Source organism: Coloeus monedula (assembly GCF_965178545.1).
Source record: "Coloeus monedula genome assembly, chromosome: 16".
NCBI lineage: Eukaryota > Metazoa > Chordata > Aves > Passeriformes > Corvidae > Coloeus > Coloeus monedula.
In genome coordinates this window covers 16,471,314-16,496,840 of record NC_138796.1, presented here as the reverse complement: position 1 = coordinate 16,496,840, position 25,527 = coordinate 16,471,314, and the positions used below count along the sequence as shown (strand labels likewise).

Here is a 25,527-nt window from a genome sequence, read left to right as displayed (position 1 = left end):
CGGCGCGGCGCGGCAAGGTGCGCACGGTACAGCACGGCGCGGCACGGCACTACAGGGCACGGCACGGCACGGCAGGGCACTGCAGGGCAGGGCAGGGCAGGGCAGGGCAGGGCACGCCCTTCCCCCACAGCCCCTCCTGCGCCCAGCAACGCAGCGAGGCAGGACGGCTATTCTCAACCCTACTGCTTTATTAACTGCTTGTCCTACACAAGTACAAACACAACATGGCCCAAAAGGATACAAAGTTATACAAAACAAAGAAAATCTGTATAGTATTGACTGTACAACAGGTGGTAAATTCTTTGCCTTTCCCTGTGTGAGCCCCAGTTAATCCAGCCAGCATCGTGGTTTCAAGTCTCCCTCTCTGCCTTGCAGTTTCCAGCGGACTGGTGCTCAGTCGCTCATTTGGGATTTGTAAAAGCACTCACACTGTTTCACTGTGGGTTGAGTAGGAAGTTTTTACCAACACCCTCAACGAAAAGGTGAAAAGAAATCACTTATGGGGGCAGCTACAGAACACTTCTTAGGATTTCCAGCTTCTTCTCTATAGTGTCATATTCACTGGGCTGGACCGTTGTTTCTGTGGTTATTGCCTGGTGCAAGCATTAAAGAAGAGCTTACTCTGCAGAAACTAATCATCATGGGGAACTGGAATAAAGCAACAATTCTGTACTGAATTAAGTCTCAGGCAGGTCTGGGCTCCAGCTGCCCTGAAAAATCCTGTGCTGGCACCTGGAGATCAAGGTATGTGGCTCACTGTCTTACTCATTGGGGTTCTAACTAGAACAAGATTCACATGCTGGTCTGTACAGCGTGCTAAGCGTTTACAATCACCAAGCAGCAGCTGCTAACTGGAGAAAGAGAGGCTGAAACATCTTTCCTTCCCTCTTATCTGGAAAAGATGTTTTTACAGCCTTTAAAATCAAAGCCATTTTTAAATAATTTCAATTCAATGCCAGGAATCCAGAAGCCTCACAGCAAAGGTTACTGGCCAGGAACTGGTGCTCTCTCCTCTTACGTTGCCTTCACTGCCAGGATTATCTCTCACTCCTCCTCACCCAGACTCATTATAAAAAAAAGGTACAATATTCCATCTGATGGGATTTAAGTTAAAAAGTAAAAAGCTGTCCAGTCCTTTTGCTTTATCTTGAGGAGTTTGAGCTGGAGCGGCTGCGATGGCGCCTTCGTCCGGGAGACCTGGATCGGGATCGCCGGCGAACAGGGGATCTGCGCCGAGGAGACCGGGACCTGCCAGGGAAGGAGCAGAAAGCTTCCCTTAGGAGACAAGCAACAGGCGCGAGTAATTGGTCAGCTCAACTACCAACTTTTAAAAAACACTTCCCTGCCTCCTGCCAAAATCCCTCACACACCATGGGAAAAGAGCCTGAGCAAAACACAGCCGGTTCCAGAGAGGACTGACTACACAGCAGGAATATGCTGGCTATCCTTCAGGAACCATAAAATATTATTAATACCTGAACAACAGGCAAGAAACTGTTTCTCTTCCTCAAGGAATATGAGCTCAGATCCTACATCAGGTCCTCCTTCACCTGAAGTCATCTTTGACTCCTGAAACGGTGATATTCAGGGGAAGGATTCATCCAAACCCTTTCAAATTACAACAAGGCTCCTTAGAGGGAGCTTACTTAAGAAGTAGTTTAGGTTCAAGCTTCTCAGTACTACAATCAACAGTCATAACAGTACAGCTACTGCTACGACACACAGGTTCCAGGCACAGAATACTAACAGAGCTTTAACAGGATAGCAAAAATTGGAGTAGGAAAGATAACAAAGGAGGGAATGGCAAACCTGCATCTGTGAGACTGCAGCAAAAGGTGTGCTTAAAGGAGGACCAAGAAGCCTCCTGGGTCTTGTGCCACATAACTACTGCTCATTTTTAAACCCGTGGCTCAAAGCTGTTCAGCAATCAAGTTGCTACTGACAAGTAAGACATTTTGAAGACATGTAAACACTGAAGACTCAGAACAACTTATCTAAGCACAATCAGGCAGCCCCAAGTCACACAACTGTCAGATCACACCTTGGGGCCAGTGTACTCCATTCATCTGACAAAGGACTGCTTTTTCGTCATGTGCCCATGCAGAAATAAGGGAGGGAAGTACAAGGGCTTCTGAAAAACAAGAAGCTGGCACAGCCTGCCACAAGCGTTCTGTCAGCCAGAGTCTGTTCCCACTTCACCTTGAAGCCTTTATGCAGAAAGGGCTCCAGGGAACAGGCTGGGAAGGACGTGACCTTTCCTGGAGGCTGTGCTGAGGATGCAGACCAGAGCAGGCACCCTGGAGCTAAGGAGTTAGGAACGGCAAGCCAGGTTCAACCGATGCCCAAAATGTGCCACTGTCACTTGGCGGGGGAAAGTCAAGTCCAACAGGATTGTCCCCGTGCCAGGTCTTTCAGCGATAATCAGTTGCTACCGAGAAAGAAAAGCATTGTCCCAGCTCTCACCTCCTCCTCATGCGAGGGGGGGACCTGCGCCACATGGGCGGCGGTGGCAGCATCCTCCTGGGGGGGCTGAAGCGTCGGGGAGGCGGCCGAGGCCGTGGGGCCAGCACAGCTGTGGCCGTGATCTCCTGACCGTCAATCTGGCCTTTTTAGGGAAACACAGAAACAGGGAGAAGTAAGTCTTTTTCCACAATAACATAAACACATCGTATTACTGCAACTCAGCTTTGTCACAAGCAGCACCATGGACTGATCCCACTTCAGTTATCTCCACACCCTGCTCAGGGGCTATTCTGACAAAGTCCACACAACTACCAGACTTCTTAACCTAACCCCACCAAACAGCAGCTCAGATGTTAACCTGGAAAAGTTTTCATATAAGCGTAAAATAATTTTATCACTGTTTTGAAAAAAAATATTAGTTTTAATAGTTCTGTGATTTCTTGAATCTGTCCTGAACCTCACAAAACCCATTTGGGCTGAAAACTGACAGTATTTTAGATCAGTTCACCAAAGACATCCCTCATTTTCTGGTCAAATCCATCTGCTCTGAAGACTTTTAAAAGCCCCCAGGCTACTTATAGGTTAGTACCTACCTCCATCCATGTGTTTCAGGGCTTTCTCAGCATCATCTGGGTTCTCAAACTCCACATAAGCATAACCTTTGGAAAGGTGTGGGTTTAGCCTGTCAACTGGCATGTCAATCATTTTAATCTTTCCATAAGTGGAAAAAATTTCCATGATGTGATCCTGCAGAGAGAGAGCAAGCCTTAGGGACACAGACCACACTCACTGGCCAGGTCTGGCTGGCAGAGCAGTAAATCCACAGCACGTTTTTTCAGCAAAGTAAACTTTTTACCCCGAAGACGTTTAAACTACATTCTAGCCAAGAAAACTCAAGCCAGACCAGCTCTGCAGATCCTTTATCAAGAACTGCCAGATATCCTTTATGTCTCCAAGGTAATTTCTGCTGTTGTCCCAAATTCTAGTTTTCTTCCTAGTAAAACAGGATGTAAGGTCTGGAACACTGACAAAACAGGCAGACCTCTTAAGCACTACATGTGTCTCAGAAGCCTTCACGTTATTTGACCCAGTAAAATCCTACCAAAATTTTCTTCACTGATCAATCTGGACACAAAGAAACAATTTCCGACACTAACACCTTGACAATTCTCTAGTAACCAAAAAGTCTGGAGAGCTTTGAAGGAGCAACTCACACATTCTCAAAGAACATGACTGCTTGACTACAGAGGAACATGACATTACTACCTTGGTCACGTTTCTAGTGAGCCTTCCAACATGCACTTTTGTGGGTCTGGGTGATGGGCTCCGCCTCTTGCGCTCCTTTTCATCTCTCTTGGGTGGTTTGGACCTGATTTGGACAACAGAAAACATCTACAGTTTTCAGGCAACATGCAGGACAAAACCAAGAAGCCAGTCATTATCACATGATTTAAAATACCATTTTTATTGAAGGGCATCTTTTTCCTGAAGAAGTTACAGTGTTGAGGTGGTGGTGAGGGTGTTCCACTCAGAAACACCTCAGGATTTGCAGTTATCTTGTCTGCTTTTGCTTTAGAACTTTTTGAAAATTGAGGACCTTTTTTTGCAACTTTTCAACTTCACTGCAACTAGGGTAACAAATACAGAATTTTGCAAGCACTTTTATGAAGTTGTGGTCATAGTTAAAGCATTTCCCAGTTGTTAACACAAAAACATTCTTTACCTCAACAACTGAAGACACAAAGTAAGGCCATAAACATCACAGCATACCACAACCAGGCACATGAACAGATTCAATTATTTGTGTTTCTGTATTTTCTGTTCACTACAGAGGTCCAAAAATGTTTAAAAAGTCTACTTAAAATTAGCTGCATATCACAATGCCTTTGCAGTTAAAAAAAAAATCTGGAATGAAACTTTAATCTGTAAAAAAATCAGTACATAGAAAATTTGTATTTATGCTTCTTCCTAATCCTCAAGTCCATAAATTGAGTGATACACTAAAAACCCCACCCTGCCTTAAGCAGATTTTTATCAGCCTTCATCACCTTACGCAAAGGGAAAACTGTACAGACATTAAGATAGTTTGATTCCCACACCACCTTTACGGGGGCTTCCTTTGCTCTCCTTCCTATTTTATTTTTTTGTAAATAAGAATATAAATATACATATATATATAAATATCCTGGTTTTAGCCCTGACTTTTCTGTTAGTCGCGGCTGTAGTTTACAGCTTTACTCTGATCTAGCCCCATACTGCTAAGGAAACACTGATTGAAACCGCCTCTAACAACTCTAATATTGAAAATCTTTAAACTCTTCAAAATTAGGTTTTTAATCTCAGTTCCTACAGGGCGTATGTCTGGATTCTAAGGAAATGGAGCACACCCATTCTAACAAAATTCAGATCTCTAAGCTATGGAGAAAGCAAATGGTCTTCAGAGAACAATCTGTTCTGATCACAATCTTGTACTCTACATGGAATTAACCCGGCATCTGGCAATTCCTAGAAGACAAATAAAACTCACTTGGAGCGGGATCGTCTCCTGTTGTCATGTCTCCGTCGAGAGGGACTGGGAGATCCAGAAGAGCTGCTGGAACTGGAACTGCGTGAGGTGCTGGAGCTCCCAGAGCGGCTCGAGGCAGAAGAGGAACTTGAGCCACTGCTAGAACCAGTGCTGGAACTGGACCCTGAGCTGGAAGTTGAGCTGGAACGGGATCTGTTAAAAGGGGGAGAAGAATAAAAATTAGTGGAATATCCAGAAAAACAGTAACTGAGAAACTTCTGACAACTAGAGAGAGTAACTGTGACTGAGGCTCCATAGCTCACCAGACAGCCAAAGAAATTCATATCTGAAATAGAAACCCTCTTAAGTTAGGCTAAAATTGCACAGTGACTAACACAACACAAGCTTTCAACAGGCCCACAACTAGCAGAAATAAAGCTGATTTCTGAAAATGCTGCCATTTGTTACTCTCCATACAAGTACCCACCTGGTACTGCTGCTCCCACTGGAAGCACTGCGTCTTTTGCGTGTCTTGTCCCGACCACGATCCTTTTCACCTGATTCCTTAGTGGCTGCTTTATCCTTGGACCGGTCCTTTGATTTCTCTTCAGACCTGTCCTTACGCTTGGTTGGTGAAGGAGCCCTTCAACAACAAATTGCAGAAGGCATTGCTTAAGTCAGAAAAACACAGACAACAAAAGCCCCACACCCAAATAAAGAACAGAACAGCAACACAAAACACTGAACTTTGAATGTAATTCAGGATCACTGTTACTGTGGAGTTAAAGCATTAGGCAATTGCAGACATTTTAGAAAAAGGGAAATATTTCATATTATAGAGCAGCTTGGAGGAAGACAGCCACAGCACACAAAAATTCACTCAGGATGAAGAATTTCCAATTCCTCACCTAAGGGAGAGCCTAAGCACCCTGTAACATCCCAGTTTTGTTAAGCCTAGAAAATTTGGACAGCATGATCACTTAGTGCTGGAAGCTTTATTATTTTGACTTCTAGAAAACTCTTCTTTTTCAATCCTGGTAACTCCTTTTCCCCTTCAGAGGCATCCAAAGAAGCACTGAATGGGCCCCACATCTCAAATCTCACTTCTATCTCCTCGATTCAGAGAACCAAATTAAACACAATAAACCCCAAAGAACAGCCTAGTTACAGAAGAAACAGGTTCACAAAGAAATTAACAGTTACACATATAACAGCAATCCTGCTCACAACACACTGGACATTCACTGCCTTCTCCAGAGTCCCGAGTCACCCATCCTGTCAGACGTGTTAGCAACAGCTCCCCTCGGCACTGGGGGCCTCACCTTACAGTCTGCACTGTTGTTTCACATTCACAGAAGTACAAAACACCTTATTTACCCAACCAAAAATATGGCAGACAGAAGGCATCCATTTCCTCTGCAAGATGCACAAGCAGCTCATGCCTCTCAACCCAGACCTGGCTCCAGAGGAGCAAGCACTGTCTTTCTCCAAAACCAGTTTGTGCCATGCAGCACACATTCGTCAGAAAGGAAGGGCTGCTGAGAACAAACCCTCACTGAATTATGGCTGCTTCCAGCCTCAACAAGCTGCTCCCAAAGCTCCATCAGTCTTGGTAAGACCAGGTGAAAGGGCTGAGATTGCTGCACTGCTGCCACAGCAGCTCTCACTTCAACTTCCCAGCAAAAAGTCTAAACTGGATTCTGACCTTGCCTACCCTCCCTGTTTGCCCTAGATCCGAAAGGAGACTAACTTAACACCTCTCTATTTAGCACTGAAATGCTGGGCATCAGTTGACTTCCAGATGTTTGCCATGTGAGGGCTGCATCCATCACAAAATCTGCAACGTCTATAAACATGCTGCATTTTGATTCCTCCATGGGGATTGTTTAACACCTGCATTACAAACCTGCCTCCAACATTTTAATAACCTCTAAAGGAGTGTGACACCTTCAACTACCAAGGAATGAAACATTCAGGAAACGGAAGCATGAGCAGAAGTGTGTTGGAGCTGCCAGCCTTATCTGCAGTGGCACTGAATATGCACAATAATGCAGGATGTTGGAAACATCTCCATCTCCATGTGCATCACAGGCAAACTCAGTGAACAAGAAAAAACCTCTCCAGCTGACAGCATCCAACCATCTCATTGCTTCTGTGCTTCTGGCAAGCAATTACTTTATTCTCTGAATTGCAAGAAAATTTATGGTTGGGAAGAGATTACTTCTGAACAGTGAAACTTGCTTTCCTGATTTTCAGCTTCACAGTTTGCCCTAATACATCAACTGCAAGAAGCAACACAAATGAATATTCACAAACCAAGCTCCCTGCAGAAACTAAGAAACACCCATGGCCTTTCTGCATGGAGGACAGGAAACTCACCCCACAGACGTGCCACTGGCAGAGCTTGCTGGGAGAGGAAATGTCTCCTCTAGCACCAGTGGCAGGAAGAAAGCAGTCTATGGACTGTCTCACGGCTGTTGCAAAGGGAGCCAAGACAAGCAAACCTGTGTACATCACTCATCTTTACGACATTTCTATCCAGCTCTGTGCCTCTCTAGTGCAAGGTGTGAGGGGGCTGCAGTTCGGGAGTTGAAAGCCACTGCATGAGCCTAGCTGGGCAGTACAGAACAGACAGGTTCCTGGTTTCACAAGGCCAGAAAACTTAAGATTTTTCTTTCATAAAATAACAGAATCACAGACTGGTTTGGGATGGCACGAACCTTAAAGCTCATCACTTTCCAACCCCCCAGCCATGGGCAGGGACACCTTCCACTACACCAGGTTGCCCCAACCTGGCCTTGAACACTTCCAGGGATGGGACTTTTCTGGGCAACCTGTGCCAGGGCCTCACCACCCTCACAGGGAAGAATTTCTTTCTAATCTCTAATGTAAACCTGCCCTCTGTCAGCAGGAAGCCATTTCCCCTTGTCCTGGCACTCCAGGCCCTTGAAAAACATCTCTCTCCATCTTTCTTGTAGGTTCATTTCAGGTACTGGAAGGCTGCAAATAGGTCACCCCAGAGCCCATTTTTCTTCTTCTAAATATCCCATAGCCAGGTTTGGGTTATCTCTGCCTATGCATCAGCTCCTCCTGCACCTGTAGACTGTAAGAGTCATGATGTTATCAGCATACAAACCTATCTGTTAGTGCCCAAGAGTCAGATCTGGTTTTACTCCTTCTGGGAGAAGGGAAGAGGGAACACAGATAAAGACCAGCATGTTTGCTGTTACCCAGGCTGCTGCCGAAGCAGGAAATAGAATCACAGAATCAATTACATTGGAACAAACCTCTGAGACCATCAACTCCAACCTCTGACCCAACACCATCATGTCAACAAGACCAGAGCACTCAGTGCCACATCCAGTCTTTCCATAAACACCTTCAGGGACAGTGACTCCACAACCTCTCTGGGCATCCCTTTCCAAAGCCCAATCGCCCTTTCTGTGAAGAAATTCTTCCTAATGTCCAACCTAAACCTCCCCAGGGCATCTTAAGATGGTGTCCTCTTGTTCTATTGCCCGTTGCCTGGGAGAAGACCCCAAGCCTCACCTGGCTACAATCTCCTTTCAGGTTTCACTGCTTACTGCTCCTCGGGACAGGCGCTCACCAGGCAGATTAGCCAAATAGCTTTTGAACATTCAGCAAATGATGCTGCATTTAAGCAGCCTCCAAACTAACCAGCTGTTTTACTCCACTAAAACATATGTTCCTTTCCCAGGAATGCCACTGGCCAAGCTCACTTCAGTTGGAAACCTCACCCTAACCTGTGGGAATTTTCACCTGCACAAGTTCAGGCATTCACTGGAAAATGTAGAAAGAATAAACCACAGTCTTCATACAAGGCCGTACAGCAATGCATTTCTAAGCGACATGCTTCTTCCCTACAACCAAAACCTCTCACTCCCTAATAAATAACTGGTTTAGGGGCACCCACCACAAACCAGAAAGCCTAAGAGCAATCTACACAAACCAAACGTCCATCTCACACACACTTCTGGTTTAGAGACAGAATCTGCACGCTTAAATCTGCAGCTCTGTGGCAAAGGAAGCAAACTCGCTCGCCCCCGGGTTTCCCGTATGGCTACAGGCGAGTCCTTTACTGGCAGTTTGCTTCAGGCCTCCAGCTGCAAACTGGCAGAAGAATTCCTGCTGTGAGAAGGGTCCGGCACCCGGCACTTCTCTGCCCACTACGGCCGCTCGGCCCAGCTCTGGGGCCGGCGAGGCAGCCAGATCCGCACGCCGTGAGTCCCGTACAGCGCCCGTGGGCCACGGGGCCGCCAGATCAGCGCCTCGGCTCCGCACAGCGCTCCTCCCGCCGGCCCGGCCCGGCCGCTGCAGCGCCGAGACTCGGGCCCAGCTCCCCGGCAAGCCCCGGCCCCGCCCCGCCCCGGCCTTCCCTCCCCTCCCCGCCCCCGGCCGCGGGAGAGCGCGGCTCCGAGGCCCCATCCCTTGGCCCTCGCGCCGCCACGGCCTCTCGGCGGCCCCAGCGCGCTCCCCCCAGCGCTCCGCTCGGCGGCGGGGCCGCTCGGGCCGCGGCCGGGCCGGATGGACGCGGATGGCGCGGCTCCCGCCCCGCACTCACATCCTCGGCGCCGCCGCCGCTCCGCGCCCGTCGCGCGAGAGTGATGCGGCGCGGGCGGGAAGGGGCAGCGCCCGGCGCACGGCGATGGCGTCATAGCGGAGGCAGGGCCGGAGGCGGCGGGAGTGGGCCGCGCCGTGCCGTGCCGGGAGGGTGCCGTGCCGTGCCGTGCCGCGCCGTGCCGGGAGGGTGCCGTGGTGCGCCGTGCCGTGCCGCGCCGCGCCGGTGCCCCTTCAGGGCCCGTGGCCACGGCGGCCGGAACACAGCGGCGGGCCGGGCCCGCTCGGTGGGTTAGAGCACTCCGTGCTCCCGGCCCGCGCTGCCTCAGCGCAGTTCATCGGGCACAACTGACCAGTGCAGTGAGCAATGAGTCCCATTCGTACTGCGTTTGCTTGTAGAGTTTATGCAGCTACGCTAACTGGTGAAATAAAAGTTCCTACCAAACCCTCTCCTGCATAATAGTAATGACAGTAGCAGCTGGAGCTTCAACCCAGCAGGCTACGGCCTCCGCACGTGGATTCTGGGCCCGCCCTGTGTCAGGTGCAGGTTGCAGATTCACAGCTCACAGACTCTGTTTTGAGGTGGTGGCGGATGTAGGGACGGCACTACTGAGAGGGGACTTTCCCCCTCAACTGCAAGAAAATTGGGAAGAGGAGAATGAAAGACTTAAGATGGAGCACCGGACAGTGGCATTTCATGGCACGTGGGAAGGATATCCTCTCTCGCTCTCCCTGCCAAATGTGTTTGCTGGGAACTTAAAAGAAAATTTGCCAATGCAGGCACTGGTCTGACCTTCTGACCACACTGGCTGCCTGACTTTTGACTTCAGAGGAACAAAGTCAGAAGTGTATTTTGACTCCATCCCTAATGCAGGGCCTTAAAAGCACCAGACCTTTCTGAGAAGCAGGTGTGCTGATCAGCTGAAGTGTTTGCCCACAGGCATATCTGTTAAATTCCCACCGATGGAAGCTTCACCTCTTGAATTCAGTGCAAGAATATGTCCTGTCTACCTCCACCACAGGACATGAGCGAAGCCATGGCAGCTGTCTGTAAATTAATTGTGGCAAGAAGAAAAAATGGCTTATTTTCTGTTCTGCTGCAAAACCAAGGGGTATTACATAAAACCTGCCATGGAACAGGTTCAGAAAACAAACAAAACCCCAAAGAAAGCAAAAAGGAAGTTGTTCTTCACACAACATCTTGTTAAAAGGGCAGATTTCCCTGACAGGGGATTTTGTAGTCTACTAAAAGTTCACATGGGTTCAATGAGAAACTGCATTATGTCTAACGAGGACTCTTAGTAGACTGTCATGATGACCTTAAATCATGGAATCATTAAGGTTAGAAAAGCCCTCTAAGATCATTGAATCGAATTCCAATGCCGTTCCCACAGCACTGCCAAGGCCACCAATAAACCATGTCCCCAGGTGCCACATCTACGTATTTTTTTTAACACTTCCAGAGATGGTGATTCTACCACTGCCCTGGGTAGCCTCTTCTAATGCCTGACCACCCATTCTGCAAGGAGTATTTCCCCAATATCCAAACTAAACCACCCCTGGTGCAACTTGAGGCCATTTCCCCTTATCCTGTCCCTTGTTCCTGGGGAGCGGAGCCCAACCCCCACCTGGCTGCACCCACAGTGTTTAACATTTTTTTCTCTCTCAGTTATGGCAAAACCATAAAGGCTAACCGATCCCAAAGTCCTGCACACCATTATTCTCGTAACAGCTCTCATCTCTCCAGGGGTGGGCAGGTAAGGTCACTGAACCAGCAGAATAGTACTGTGAAAAAGGTTTCCTGCCAGCTGTTACCTGAAGCAGGTTCCTGCAGAGCTGTGAGCCGCAGGGCCAGCCCCAGGACGGTGGTGGCAGCGTGTGGGGGGCTCTGATCCCCTCCCAGGGGCTGCCAGCACTTGGCAGGACTGAGCCTTAAACCAAGCCTGAACGAGGAGAGATGAACATCTCATTTGGGGGCACTAGCAGAGCTGAGAACAGCTCAAAGCACTTGTCTGCTTCAGTTTCAGAGCGAATGGCCCGGCCCCGCTGTGGCCTCTGCCCATGCCAGCAGCCCGGTTGGCACAGCGCAGCCACCATGCCCCCGCAGGAATGGAGCTGATGCTTCCAGGGCTGGATGGGATCGCTAGGGACGGTAGCGCTGCCTCCTGTGGGGCTTCTCCATCCCGTGGCACGGGTGTGACCAGCCCCGCCTGCGCGGTGCTCCGGGGCGGGCCGGACGGGTCCGTGCCCGGAGGTGACGGGCTCCCCGCGGCCCGGGAACGCGGCTGCCCCGAAAGGGTTACGAGAAGGGCTCCGCCCTCCCTGTACATCGGTCTCCTCCTGGGTGACCTTCCCGGCAGCCCTTGCTGGCTCTGCCCCAGCCAAACAAAGACGGCAGGAGCTTTTCAATCAGCCGTCTCCCAGAAAGTTGGCTGCGGGAAAGCCGGGCTGCGCTGGCACCTGGCTGGTCCCGGCCGCCGGAGAACGCGGCCGCGAGTTGGTGCCGTCGCCTGAGAGGACCCCGGCAGCCGTCGGGAGTCCCTGTACGTGGGTGCTCTGCCCGTTTGCTTCTGTGCATTGAGCTGGTTTGGGTGCTGAGAGTGGCGTGGGAAAGGATGAGAGGAGCTCCTGGCAGTGGTGCGAGCACAGGGAGGGTGCAGCAGGACAGGGCTCCGGGGCCCGCGGTCGTGCGGGGGCTGGTGCGGCGCTGAGGTTCGGTGTCGGAGCTGGGAGTGGCATGCCCGATCTGAAATGCTGTCCTCCAGCCGCTTCTTGAGCTCAGAAACCTGCCCAGCAATTTTCTAGTGAAGTGCAGACTCCTTTAGATACTGCCCACGTGTTGGTGGACGAGCAGGAGAGGAAATAACAGAGCTTTGTGAGTGCTGCTTTTGGCTCTTCTGTGCTTTTCTGTCCCTTCCCTCCTGCACTCCCAGGCTGCTGCTGAGGACAGGCTGTTTACGGCCACCTCCGCAGGTGAGCTGCTCTGCTCCGGTGCCTCTGGGGTTGGGGTTAATTGTCTGTAAACGCTGCCTGAGGCTGAGGGCGCTTGTGCGTTGTGTTGGCACCGACTTGCAGCTGGCGCTTCGTTTGTCCTTCCTGTTCGGGTCTAAATGGTTCCTTGGCTTTGGGTTTGTGGTGGCAACTGCTGAGAGCTCTCCTTGAGCCCCCGGAGATCTAGGTGACCTGTGGGTCATTCTGCCCAAGGCAACATTGGCATTCCTTTATCATGGTGAGGTGTGAGCACCCTGTACCAGGCATTGCTTAGCATTGTGGGGATTGCACTGCAGCACTGGCTCAACCCACAGCCATTCTGGTATTTTCCCTGTGCTGGAAGATCTTTGGTCTGCCTCCCTGTTCAGACTGTCACTCCTTCTGCACCTCTATGAGAGTAGGGGTAGACATGTGTCTGGCTCCAGAGGGTACAGTCTGTGTGACTTCCTTAGAGGAATTGCAGGTTGCGGGATTTGTCCTCTGAGGACTTGGAAACTTTTCATCCAAATGTGTAGAAACAGCCGTAGTTGTCATTGCAGGGAGTTGAGAGCATTTCCAATAGCTGCATTGTTGAGTAGCTATATAGATTTGGAACAGCAAAAATAGGAGATTTTGGGAGTTCCTCTCTAATCTGCAGAAGGGTGTGAATTTAGCAATTTAGCTGAAATACTTATGGGTCTATTGAGTCATCTGCCATAGTTTCTGAACATCTGGCCCTCTCTTGAGGTCTAAGGCTATTCTTGCAGTGCACACTGGTAGCTAGGCCATGAACAGGTTTAGGACTTCAGGACTGTCTGCCCCTGCATGTGTCAGTGCATACATTTGTGTATTTCAGGGCTTTTAGCTTAAAAACTGTGCCTTGATGCCCCTTTTCCTCTGTTTTCCTGCAACTGTATGCCCTGATGCTGTAGGAATATACCTGCTCAATGCTAAACTTAGTCAAATGTCCTGGTTTCACCACAAGGAATAAACACCGTGATACACTTTGCACTGATTTCTTTGTTTCCTCTTCAGGCATGTGAAAGACTAGAAATTCAAGGTGTAGCCAGTGCAGCTCTCTCTGCTGGAAGGGCTGTATCTGTGGAGAGCAGTGACTTGAAATGCGTAATGCTTTACAGAGAGGCACAGGTAGAGGCAGGGCAGTGAGATACTTGGCATTTATTGTTCTTGTTTAAATACTGAGGTTTGCTTTGATGAATTTGTCCGGTCTGGGGGCAGAGATTGATCTTGGAGCCAGGATGCAAAATCCAGCCTGTTCCTCTCCCACAGGCCTTCCCAGGTGCTCTGTGAAAGCGCCTTGTTCCTTCAAGCTGTGGCTCCACAGTTCTTAATATCGTGTTTGGATGCTCCAAATAATTTCTTAATACAAACCTGACCTTTACCAGACACAGCATCACAACCGTGCTGAGTTTGTCAGACCAGGTAATAAAATGTTGAAGGTGACCTCTGGGTTTTGGGCTGTGGAAGAGTCAATCCAGTGCAAAGCCTTTTTGTTCAAGGCTATCAAACAGTATGATTTTTATACAGTGTCTCTCCTCTGTGGTGTGTGGCCTGGGACCCTTTCATCATTAGGGAGGATTTTCAGTATTCCTGATACTGTTCCTTTTCTCCCCTCAAACATGAGGTAACAGTACTAACAACACTAACACAGTGTTGTTACCCTGTGCTCCTGAACATCCCAACACACCCCTCTTTATCTTCCCACCATATTTTTATACTGTATTCCCCAGTGACCTCCAGGCTGTAGTGGCATTGTCTGAGGCACGAGCAAACTATGTGTATCATCATACTCACAATTTTTTTTGCAACCCCCAAAACTGTTGTGGAGATCTAGCTTTCTTCAATGTTCACATTCTGCAAATCTTAAAGTAGAACCATAAATTTTTGTATTTTCCATGTGAGGATCTGATTTTTAAAGTGTGGCCAGGCAGGGGTAGCTCCTCAGCTGCTCTGAAAGCACAACCTAAATGAATGAAGCAGTTGTCAGAGCAGATGACAGAGCAAACCGAGCTGTGGGCTCTAAACAGCTCACTTCAAATCCTGGGCCAGACACCCAACCCTTTCTCTCTGCTATTCTGATGTCTGAGCTACAACTTGATTAAAATCTTCTTCTGAGGTTATCCCTTCAGAGGGGAGCCACCATGGCTCAGGTAGCAGCAGCACCATCTAAATTTATCTTACCCATCACCTTTTAATAAAACCTATAACAGCTGCTCCTTCATCAGTTTTGCAAAGAAAGTAAGGTGGGATGCAGCCTCACTACACCCAGTGCTGTTAGATAACGTTACTGCTTCCATAAGGCTTGGCAAATCCCACAGAACAGTGGCACTGAGTAACATTGCAGCCTAGGAGAAATGGCTGTTTTTTCCTGGCACAGATCTTCCTGCTTTGGCAACATTTCAGCCCTGGACACCTAATACCGTTCATCTTCTTCCAAGCTAAGTTCCATTGAACCACCTTGGCCAGCTCATTGCCATTCTTGGGGCTGTCCTGTGCAGGACCAGGAGTTGGACTTGATGACCCTTGTGGGTCCCTTCCAACTTGGAATATTCTGTGATTCTGTGAGCCCTTTCTGATTACCTGTCTCCACAAAGCTAAGACTTCCCAGTCTATCCCTACAGCAGTAAAACTGTTCTCTGCATGAATAGCCAAGAGCTATCCATATCCCTTCCAAGCAGTGCCAGGCAGGCTCTGGAGCAGGATCTGGAGGGCAGGAAGCCCAGTGGAGGATTGTCCTGCCCATGGACACATGGCTGTGTTCAGAGCACAGTTCTCTACAGGGTGAGGATTTGGGCATTCCTGGCAGACTCACTCCTTCCACAATACCATTGCTCTACTTGATATACTACTTGCTGTCTGAATCCATTTCTGAATCCCATGTAAACCAGCACTGTCCTCCTTGTGCTTCAGGGCGATGATTTTAGTAATTTTTTCCCCTCCAAGCTGATGCAGAGTGAAAAAAAGGACTTGTCTTGCCAGTTTTTGCAGCAGCTCTTCAGAACACTGTGGGAAAACAACAATACCAAACAAGATGGATGAATGTCCCTCCCCAGCTGCTTGCAGCTTCTCCAGCTTCCCAGGGTGTGCTGGGGGTCTGAGAAGGAGGTCTGCAAATCAGATGCAAAGGAAAGTGTGGGTAAGAGAACCTTGTTGAGCTGTTACTAGTCACAAGGCCCAGATCTGACAGATTTGGCTTGTGTCTCTTTACAAGGTCCATGAGGATCAGTCCCCTTTTGGCAACGCTGAATCCATTATGAATGAGGTAAACTGTTTCCCATGCCCTGGTACGCTGGCCTTGCACAAAGAGAGTTGAAAGGAAAGAGACATAGCCACATCCAGCTTTGTTCATCGTATCTTAGATGGACCTTCTCAGGGCAGGAGTAATTCTGCACTCTGTGCAGCACAGCAAACCCTTGAGCTCAACGTACTTTGGGATGTTAACAACATAAAGTGTCTGTTTTCAATTGCTGAAACCAGACGAAATTAGCTGTATCTTCTTGCTCTGTATCTTCATGCTCCCTGTGGGTCACAGCTTTTGCTTCTCTCACTCCTTCCTCTACTTCAATCACATCTGTTTTCAGCATCAGCAATTTGTCTCTCTGGTGAAACCTGTTGCTCCACCTCTGTACCTGCTGCCCCATGGCTGTGCTGCTCCTGAAATGGTGGATGGGAGCTTGTTGCTCTGGTTAAGCCCATCTGTACATAAATACCTCCATCTTTCCAAGACTGTTCCATCTCGTGGGCCAGGCTGGCCATGGGCGTGCTGTGGTGCAGCTAAAACAGCCTTTGAGAAAACAACCCCAGGGTAGCACAGTTACCTGTGCCATGTCTGTTGGAGGATTAGCTCTTCCTTGCTTTACCCCAGCATGAATTCTGGAAGCAGCTTTGCTTGTGCCCCTCAAGGGTGAAACTGCCTGTGTCCAAGAGAAGCTGTGAAATGAAAGGGAGAAGTCAATCTTCCCAGACATGAGCCAACTCCATGGTCACACAACTGATGTTTCAGTCTTGGGGAATTTGGCATTCAGAGCCAGGTAATCAGGGCTTCAGAAGAACTGTGGAGAGACAGGTGGCAGTGGCTGGGGATGGATGGGCAGGCAGGTGGAGGAGCTCTACCCCGAGGACTTGCAGGTTGGATACTGGGGAATTCCTCTCTCTCAGGTTCACCTCCTGGAGTGGGGGCTTGCAGGAGCACAGGAACAAGTTGTGCAGTGGAAAAGCCTGCTGGGCCTAAGGCTAGTGGTTACATCAGGTGACTTGTAGGAAATTTGGATTCATGCTCTTCCTCTTTTTTAGACCTTAAATCCACTCTGCTCTGAAAGGAAGTCTGGGACATGCTGCCTTCTTTCTCTTTCTCTCTTGAGGCTGTTTCATTTTTGTGTGTAATACCATCTGGGCCAGAGAGTATGGGAACTAAGGAAACAATCCCGGTGATGAGAAGGCTGCTCCAGGCTCTGGGCTGTGTTTCTGTGGATGTAGCTGCATGCAGAATCATGGAATAGAGCATTACCAGCAGCAATACCTGGGTAAAGGAGCTTTCCCAGCTACAACTAAGTTCATAAAGACTTCAGGCATTGCAAGTGTTCAGCAGCAGCTGAAGAAAGGGTGGCTAATCTGAAATTTGGACAGACACCTAAATTGGCAGGCTGGAGCAAAATTCCTTTTGCAGGCATGGTGGTGTAACAAGGCGGTGTAACAAGGCATGCATCTGCTCAGACAAATGCGTATGTCCAGCTGGCTGTGTAAGGTCTCGGAAGCCAACCCACCAAAGGGCAAAACTTGTAGCCTGTGGTGCTGCATGACAGCCCTCTCTGATTGGAACTGTAAGCTGGGTATTCCAGTCACTGCATCTTCCCCCTGGGATACCCATCCCACTGTAAAACACACGGGGTGCGTGTGGGGGGAAGACACTTTGAGACCATGAGGAGCCATTGCAGCTTGCAGGGGAATAATGTGTGGCTGCAGAATGTGGTTTTGCCAAAGGACTTGCAGCTGTGGCTGGGACACAGTGTGACAGCCAGGGAGGTGGAGGCAAGCAGGATTTCAGAACAGGGGACTTTTGTTCCCCACCCTCAGCTCATGGCACCTGGTCTTCATATGGAAATGCCAAACCAAGCCAACTTTTTGGTGCTGCTCTATTTTAGAAATAGCAAAGGCTGAGTCAGTCCAGATGAGACTGTTTCAGGGACTTTCTGGAGGAGACGAAACCTCTCTGTGTTCCTGATATCCACAGAAATGGAGAGCGTTAGAGGCAGAGGGTGAGCTCACATAATTGCTGTGAATTTTCTTCCACAGATGTGCTCCCTTTCCCTATCCTCCTGCAAAACCACCACTGGAATTAACTTTTCCTGAGTGGTGTAAGAAACCTTCAGAGCAACCATCTCACTCCCAGCCTGGCCCTGGAAAGTGAAAGGAACTCCATAAGTCTAGGAAAATCCCTGAATCTTTCCCTCTCATTGAATTGATTTTTGTTTTTCCTTGTGCAAAAATTATTGGAGAGTAAAGAACACCTTGAAGGCCAGGTGAGTGTAAAGGTCTCATCTCTGTTAGTGAATGTGGGAGTTGGTAAGGTGTGCATAGCACAGGTTGCAGCTCCTTGGGGAAAATACCCTCTGGAGAGGGAGAAAGAGTAGAAGGTGATGGACTCAGTGTGGAAATGGGGAGCACATTTAGTACAGGAAAACTGTGAGCTTGCAGCAAGACCTGGATAAATAAAGTTATAAGTAGAGATGGAGCCAGGCCAGGCTGTTGCAAAGGCTATGGGATCTTATGACTTGGCCTTCCAGTACTTGAAGGGAGCTTGAAGATGAAGAGATGCTTTTTACAAGGACATGTAGAGATAGGACAAGGGGGAATGGCTTCAAACTGTCAGAGAGTAGGTTTAGATGGGATTTTAGGAAGAAATTCTTCCCTGTGAGGGTGGGGAGGCCCTGGCACAGGTTTCCCAAAAAAGGTGTGGCTGCCCCTGGGTCCCTGGAAGTGCCCAATGCCAGGTTGGACAGGGCTTGGAGCAGCTTGGGATAGTGGAAGGTGTACCTGCCCAGGGCAGGGGGTGGCATGGGATGAGCTTTAAGGTGCCTTCCCACCCAAACCATTATGGATTCCTCAAATCAGGAGAAACAGTGAGGTGCTGGAGCGAGTCCAGAGAAGGGCAATGAAGCTGGGGAAGGGTCTAGAGGATAAATCTTATGAGGAATGGTTGAGGGAGCTGGGGTTGTTTAGCCTGGAGAAAAGGAGGCTCAAGGGTAACCTTATCACTCTCTACAACTACCTGAAAGGCTTCTTCTCCCAGTGAGCTAGTGGTGGGACAAAGACATAGCCTCAGGCTGAGCTGGGGGAGGAGTCAGGTTGGACATCAGGAAGAATTTCTTCACAGGAAGGGTTGTCAGGCATTGGAGTGGGCTGCCCAGGGAGGTGATGGAGTCACCGTCCCTGGAGGTGTTCAAGAAAAGACTGGATGTGGCACTTAGTGCCATGGTCTAATTGACAAGGTGGTGATCAGTCAAAGGTTGCACTTGATCTCAGAGGTCTTTTCCAACCTAGATGGAAATTCTGTGATTCTGTGATTTGGAGGAAATTGCTGGAATACTGTATTTTATGGAATACACTCATGTTGCTTTCACTGGTAACCCTTTTCCCCTACCTGACAGGGGTAGAGCAGCTGTTGTGCACTTCGTTTTCCCTCAAGGTGTAAGTGAGCAGGGCTGGAGCTGGATTTTGACCTGTACTTCTGCCTGCACTTGTCTCCTGCATCTCCTGCTCACCTGCTGGGTTCTGACCCCCAGCCTTCTTCACAGTATCGTCTCTGAAATGGCTTTCCAGGTCTTGGTCTACCTCTGATTAGTAAATAGATGTTTTTTTAAAGCCCTGCTGCAGAGGCAAGTGCTGTTCTTGAAGGATAAGGAGCCTGGGTGAAGCCTTGAGCATTGATGGTATCTCCGTGCAGCTGCTGTCCGCAGCCATGCTCTGCTGCCCTGAAGCCATCCTGGCCATACTCCTCATCCTGCTGCCCCTCCAGCAAATGGGGGGTTCTGGGGGAACACTATGAGTTGGAAATGCTGAGCTTATCAGGGGTTAGCAGGGCAGGGATGGTCTGTGCCTTCCATGAACTTTCCCCACGCTCAGGAAAGCAGGGCAGGGTGGTGGGACCTCAGTGGAGGGCTGGGGGAGGGCTGAAGCCGGTGAGCATGTGATAAAGGAGGGATTTGGGACCTGGGGATGGTACACAGAGAGCAACATCTTCAGTGGAGAGGGAGCTGGAGGAGATGCAGTGTGAAGCTGGTGCTTCTCCAGGGTGCTCCCCTCATCTTCCCTGCGGCGGCTGGGTGAAGGCTGCAGCTGTGGCTGTTGGCTTTCCTGGCATTTATGTAAATGATATGTTTCTGTCACCAACTGCTCAGATACTCCAGTGTCCTCTGGCCGTGTCTGGAGACACTCTGGGAGGAGGGCAGAGTATATTGCCAGGGCTCAAGCTCCTCATAACTGCAGTTTCAAGGTGGTGGTCCCCTTGGAGCATCTTCCCATAACATGGGGAAGGTTGAGAATTTCTGACCTTTTGCTCTTGCTCTGCAATTCTAGTGTCTGCATCCAAGGATGTCTGTTTTCCAATATCCACTCCCCCAGCTCTTATCTACAAGGTCCCTAATGCACACAGCAGGGCATTGGGGGGCCTTCAGACATAAACAGAGCTGGATCAAAGTACAGCCTACATCTCTGGAGCTAATGTCTCTTTCTTTTGCCATGGAACAAGTAAGATGCAGAGGGGCAAACTCCTCTGTCAAATTAAGTGACTCCATTTCTCCCTGAAGCTGATGTCCAGTAGTCTCTGTGCCTCCTTGGCCAACAAAACACATTACCATCTTTTTTAAGATCCACGTGTGCCTTGGGAAATGTGATTTGGAAAAGGTTCCTCTATCACATCTGCTTTGCAGCAGCCACTTGAGGTAGTCTCTAACCGGAAAAGTGTTTTGCTGCCTTCTGGGAATTCTTGGAAGACATTTATTTTAGTGAAGTGAAACCCAAAAGTATGTCCTTTAGGGAGCAGCTGCAGCAATGAGTGTCCAAGAAACGCCTGCAGATTAAGGAATTTGGTAGAAAGTGGAAAAAACCCTCCACCATAGTTGTGTAGACGCACACACGTGCATGTATAGACATAGATAGGTATATCCCTGTGTGGTACAGGCGTGTGCCTGGTGTGAGAGGGGAGGCACAGGAGGTGCAGCCATTACAGTTACAGTTGTGCCTTCTTTACAGCGGGTGTATCAGTGGTTGCATTTGCTTCTCCCAAAGGTACAGGACAGTGCTGTCTCCAGACCCAAGGGCAGGCTCTGCAGCACCAGCAGTTCCCACGTGGAGTTTCTACAGTTCTGCTCGCCGTGACCTTCTGGGCCACCAGGGAAACACAAAGGGGTCCTGCCAGCCCCATGCCTTAAACCATCACTTGCCAGGACTCGCACAAGGCTTCCTGGGACACTGAGCAGCTGCTCGGGATCCTGACCGCTTCTGATTCCTCACTGTACTGCTGGCAGGGTGGGATTGATGTCCAGTTTGGGACACTGGGCAGAGCCAAGCCTGTCACCATCCTCTGTGCCCTTGGCAGACTGGGGGACCGAGCTGGACCCCTCTCTCTAAAGGGGCTCTGCGTGAGCGAGGGACAGGCTTGGGGCTGTCCATTATTCACTCCAGTGGGAAGAGCCACCTCCCTCACCCTTTCCATCTGGGAACGGTGTCACTGCTGGGGATGGCACCACATGGACACAGGGCAAGGGCCAGCAGCCTGGCAGCAAGCACCAGCTGAGCCTGAGCACCATCACGGGGCATAGAGCTGCCTGGGGGGTGCCAGCGTCCCCACCACGGCCGCACTCCAGGCATGTAGGTGCCGGGCACAGGAGGGTCCCAGCAGCAATGGGCCGGCTGGATGACCATGCCAAGAGGAGGATCGTGGAGCTGCGCAGGGCTGGCCTGAGCTTCCGCAAGATCAAGAAGGTGCTGGAGCTGGATGACATCCGGGTGACGCCGCAGGCCGTGTACCTCTTCCTCAAGAGGAAGAGCGTGGAGCCGGGATCAGCGGCAGCTGGCTGGGATGGGGACCAGCCCTGGCCCCCGCTGCAGGGGCATGAGGCTGAGCCCCCCAGGCTGCCGGGCACCCAGCACCCTGCAGTGCCCACCGGGGATCCTACGGGCAGCCGGGCGCCCTGCTCCACTGGCAGCCAGGACACCAAGGAGGGCATCCAGATTGTCAGTGTGGCCTCGCTCTACAAGGACGGTGGGCAGCTTGGGGACACCCTGCCTGTGGGGCTGGCCCCTGGGAATGGTAAGGCCTGGCCCTGCTGGGGTTCACTATGGCCACTCCCTGCCACTGCTGGGCTTGGGAAAGGGCCTCATTCCCCACTGGAGACGCCCCCAAGGGCCTCGTTTTGAGGTGTTTCTCTCTCTGTTCTTGCAGGTGATGACAGCTCCACAGGCACACCCCTGGCTCCGGGGACTGCTCTGGGGGGCCTGGCCACCCCCTCCCAGCCACTGCCCAGCCGAGGACAGCTGGGCACACCCCTCACCCAGAACTCAGCCCTGATGGTGAAAAAGAAGACTGTGGACAGGGCTATCCTCCTGCAGAAGAAGGTAGGATGGCAGGATGGGAGAATCCATGTGCTCTGGCCAGGAGCTGCTGCGGTGCTGCCATCTGGCCAGCCCTGCACAACCCCCTGCTGCATCGACACCATGTGGTGGGGCAGGCTTCTGGGGGTGAAAGGCTCCCAGAGTGCCCTCCAACCTCTGCTAGCTGCACTTGCCAGCAATGCTAACCCTGGCACTTGGTGGATGTATCTGGGAAGCCCCTCTGGGTGGGGGTGGGGCCATGGGCTGCCAGGTGCTGGCCATGGAGATGCCAGTTGCTGCCTGGCTTGGCCTCTAAACCGGCAGCTCACGAACCTCTTTTTAAGGCTTGGTGTCAGTACCAGCTCAGGAGGTTCTTCCAGCCACCCAAGGCTGGAAAGCAAAATCCAGGAGATGTTGTTTCTGTCCCTCCAGAGAGCAAACACAAGTTTGGCATCAGCACAGGCAGCCCCACTGCCATTCAGCAGCAGTCACCCAGGATGGATCAGCACGTGCTAACAGCACATGGTGCACCAGGGGCTCTGATGGAGCAGCAGCCTAGGGGCTGGGTGGGGCTCAGGTGCAGCTCATGGTGAGGTCGAGAGGTCTGCAACAGGGTGATGGCTTTCTCTGAGAGCTTTTCTCTGAGCCTTGTAGCTAAGTGCAGAATAAATCTCTTGCTAAACACCATTGGATGGGCAGCTGATAATGTTTCACATTCCCTTCTCTCCTGCCTCCCACTATGCCAGGGCAAAGATGCCAGCACTCAGACTGCCCTGCCAAACCCTGCGGGTCCAGGAAATCCCAGCCTTGCTTGGGGCGGACCAGTGCCCCCCACTGCTCCCAGCTGCCCTGCCATTGCCGAGAAGCTGGATGCTGTACAGATGGAGGTGCAGAAGCTGAGCCAGGCCCTGCAGGCGGTGCTGGAGCGGCAGTGCCGCCTGGAACGCCAGCAGGAGCACCAGCAGCGGCTGCAGCAGGAGGTGCTGATGACACTGCAGCAGCTCAGCTCCACCGTGAGCCACGGTGCTGTGCCGGCCACCCAGCCCTGTGGCCCCTTCAGCAGCATGGCCGAGCCCTCGCCTGCCATGCCCAACTTCAGCCAGTTTAAGATGGAGCTGATCTGAGCTCCCGCAAGGCCTGTGTGCTCCAGCAGTGCTGCGCTCATGGCACGATGGAGCTGGGACGAAGAACCATCTCTCAGAGGCTGCCTAAGGATTGCATGCAGCACCCAGCAGAGAAGGTCCCTGGTGCCTCATGTTCCCAGCCCTGCTGACTGGAAGGGGCTGCCTGGCACAAGAGGCTGAGGCCTTGCTCCTCCTGTGCTGCTCATCCTGGCTGGCACTGGAGCTGGCTGGGCCCATGGACCTCAGCAGAAGGCAGTTGCCTGCAAGGAGAAGATGCAGCTAAGACAGACACAGCAGGGAGGTGGGACTCCAAGGAAACCTGAGGCTTCCTTCTCATGAAGGTCAATGCCATGATGATCCATCCTGCCCTCCCCTCCACAGAACCTTGTTCAGTAAAAATCTGTCTACGCCATGGTGCAGAACCAGTGTGGGATCAGTATCTGCGTTTTCTCTACCCCCTCACCCAACCAGTGCGCAGGCTGGATCTGTCTGGGTCGCTATCACCATGCATGGAACCACAGGGTGCAGAAACCCATGAGGTGACACCAGCACTCCACACATGAAGGATGTTGTTGGAGCCTGGCATCAGCTGCTGCACCGTTAGGGACAGAGCAGACTGTGTAGGAAACAATCTTTTACTGAGCAGATTCCACCCTCCACCCCACAAACTCAGCAGATCTGGAGTCTGGTACTGCTGCTGCCCACTGTCTGGCAAGATATGGGCAGGACCATACCAGTAAGAGTTGCTTCTGGGCAGGAGCTGATTAAGTGGGTGTTCAGCTCTCCTCTAACCCATTTTCCTGGGCAGGACACCCTCCTGGTTGTGATCCCCAGCAGAAAGGGCTGTCCCTAGAGCAGGCTGCTGGTGGTGCAGAGCTGCTCTTGCAGAGCAAGGCATGATGCTGAGAACCCCCTTGCCTGGACCAGAGGGGCGCAGGGGAGGCTGATGTGCCCTCATGAAGCAGCCAGGATGGGGTCTGTGGCTCAGACCCAGGAAGCTGTGGCAGCTCCAGCGAGAGTGTCCCCGAAGGAACAGCCCCCCAGAGGTCTGCAGCGATCCCTCAGCTGCCGGGGTGCCCTCGCAGGGGGTGCCTGTCTCAGCAGGCTGCCAGCTCTGTAGTGATTCAGTGGGAGTGATTCCAGCTCTTGCTCTGCGAGGCAAACCCCAGGCCAGACCAGGAGGAGAGAGACGGGAGGCTCAGAGAGCAGTTCTGCATGGGGCAGCTTTATTAGCCCACACCCCCACGAAGGGGAGGCCAGGGACGAGTTCTCTGATCCCACAGGGGCAGAGAGCTAGATTTTATAGGGGTACAGGGGTGGGTGTGAGAGGGGAAAAGCCAATGGGTTACAAAGGATCTGCATAGGGTCTCCAAGAGGATATGGGGTCTGTGTCCTCTCCCACTGTAACTGCAAGGTGGCTGCCTCTTCCAGGGGGATTCTGCTGGGAGGTTGTGCAATCTCCCTATTTCAGCAGGCCTCCCTCCAGGGCAGAGGCTGGGCATACCCTACACCCTCACTGAGCAGTGTAGTCCAGAAGGACCAGAGACTGGCCTTGCCTGCTGGGAGGAAAGGTCTGATGGGGGTGGCCTTGGCTCATCACCCAGCAGTGAATCCCGAGAGGACACAGAGCATGTCCTTCCTCTGTATCAGCCAAGCAGGCTTCTGCCTGTGCAGGGACCACACTTGGCACAACCTGTGCCTACGAGGAGTCCCCAGCCTGTTCTGAGGTCTCCTTGAGTCCAAGGTCAAAATTAAGAAGGGTAAAACCCAGTTCAGGTGTTTGTACACAGACACACAGAGCTGTAGACACGTGCACAGATGTAGAGGTAGGTGTGCACCTGGCATTTGGCAGGTCTGTGCAGCAGCCCCCATGCCTGGGGGAGCTGGACACCCCCTCTGCCCTCCTGAGACACGTCCCTGGCCCCAGGGCTGTCAGACCCAGCTGTGTCCGGGATCATTAGAAGTCTGCTGCCATCTGCCCACAGTCATTCATTTCTATGTTGGTGTAATTTTGGGGATGTCTGAAAAGCAACAGATGAAGAAAAACACATGATAAGTTGCTCTGCTCTTTTGCACAAGGCAGCTAATCTGCACCTCAGCTTTGAAAAGAAGAGGCTGGATGACATGCACTTAGCAGGCACAGTTTCCTAATGTCTCTGTCAACATTTCAGAGAAAACAGGAGCAGAACAGCTGCTATTCCCTGGCACGTGTACATTAACTTAAAGCCACCTTGGTTTCTGAAAGAGCTTCCCTAAATCTGACTTAGGCTATTT

The 25,527-nt window shown here is 51.0% G+C and overlaps 2 protein-coding genes across 3 annotated transcripts; one reads left to right on the top strand and one right to left on the bottom strand.

Annotated features, from left to right (window-relative positions):
- Positions 1-174: 174 nt before the first annotated feature.
- Positions 175-9,645, bottom strand: RNPS1 (RNA binding protein with serine rich domain 1; the record flags this gene model as incomplete). Its single annotated transcript, XM_082291875.1, is given in 8 exon segments — positions 175-1,248; positions 2,464-2,605; positions 3,057-3,210; positions 3,730-3,832; positions 4,991-5,182; positions 5,457-5,612; positions 9,552-9,613; positions 9,616-9,645. Coding segments are annotated over 8 exon segments (945 nt in total). The 3' UTR covers positions 175-1,142.
- Positions 9,646-11,939: 2,294 nt separating this feature from the next.
- LOC309578929 (uncharacterized protein) lies at positions 11,940-23,624 on the top strand. Of its 2 annotated transcripts, none has more exons than XM_082291884.1 (4): positions 11,940-12,090; positions 20,825-21,848; positions 21,981-22,153; positions 22,876-23,624. In XM_082291884.1, exons 2-4 carry the CDS (start codon positions 21,440-21,442, stop codon positions 23,251-23,253), a joined length of 960 nt encoding a protein of 319 aa, XP_082148010.1. In that variant the 5' UTR covers positions 11,940-12,090; positions 20,825-21,439; the 3' UTR covers positions 23,254-23,624. The 2 variants fall into 2 exon arrangements, with proteins under 2 accessions (XP_082148010.1, XP_082148011.1); XM_082291885.1 differs by lacking the exon at positions 11,940-12,090 and adding an exon at positions 17,955-18,057.
- Positions 23,625-25,527: the final 1,903 nt, after the last annotated feature.

What these genes read in the sequence shown, in the direction of transcription:
- LOC309578929 (XM_082291884.1), top strand. Translation starts at nt 21,440, where the DNA reads ATGGGCCGGCTGGATGACCATGCCAAGAGGAGGATCGTGGAGCTGCGC. An exon ending in GGGGCTGGCCCCTGGGAATG is followed by an intron (nt 21,849 to 21,980) that starts GTAAGGCCTGGC and finishes CTGTTCTTGCAG; the next exon opens with GTGATGACAGCTCCACAGGC. An exon ending in CTATCCTCCTGCAGAAGAAG is followed by an intron (nt 22,154 to 22,875) that starts GTAGGATGGCAG and finishes CCACTATGCCAG; the next exon opens with GGCAAAGATGCCAGCACTCA.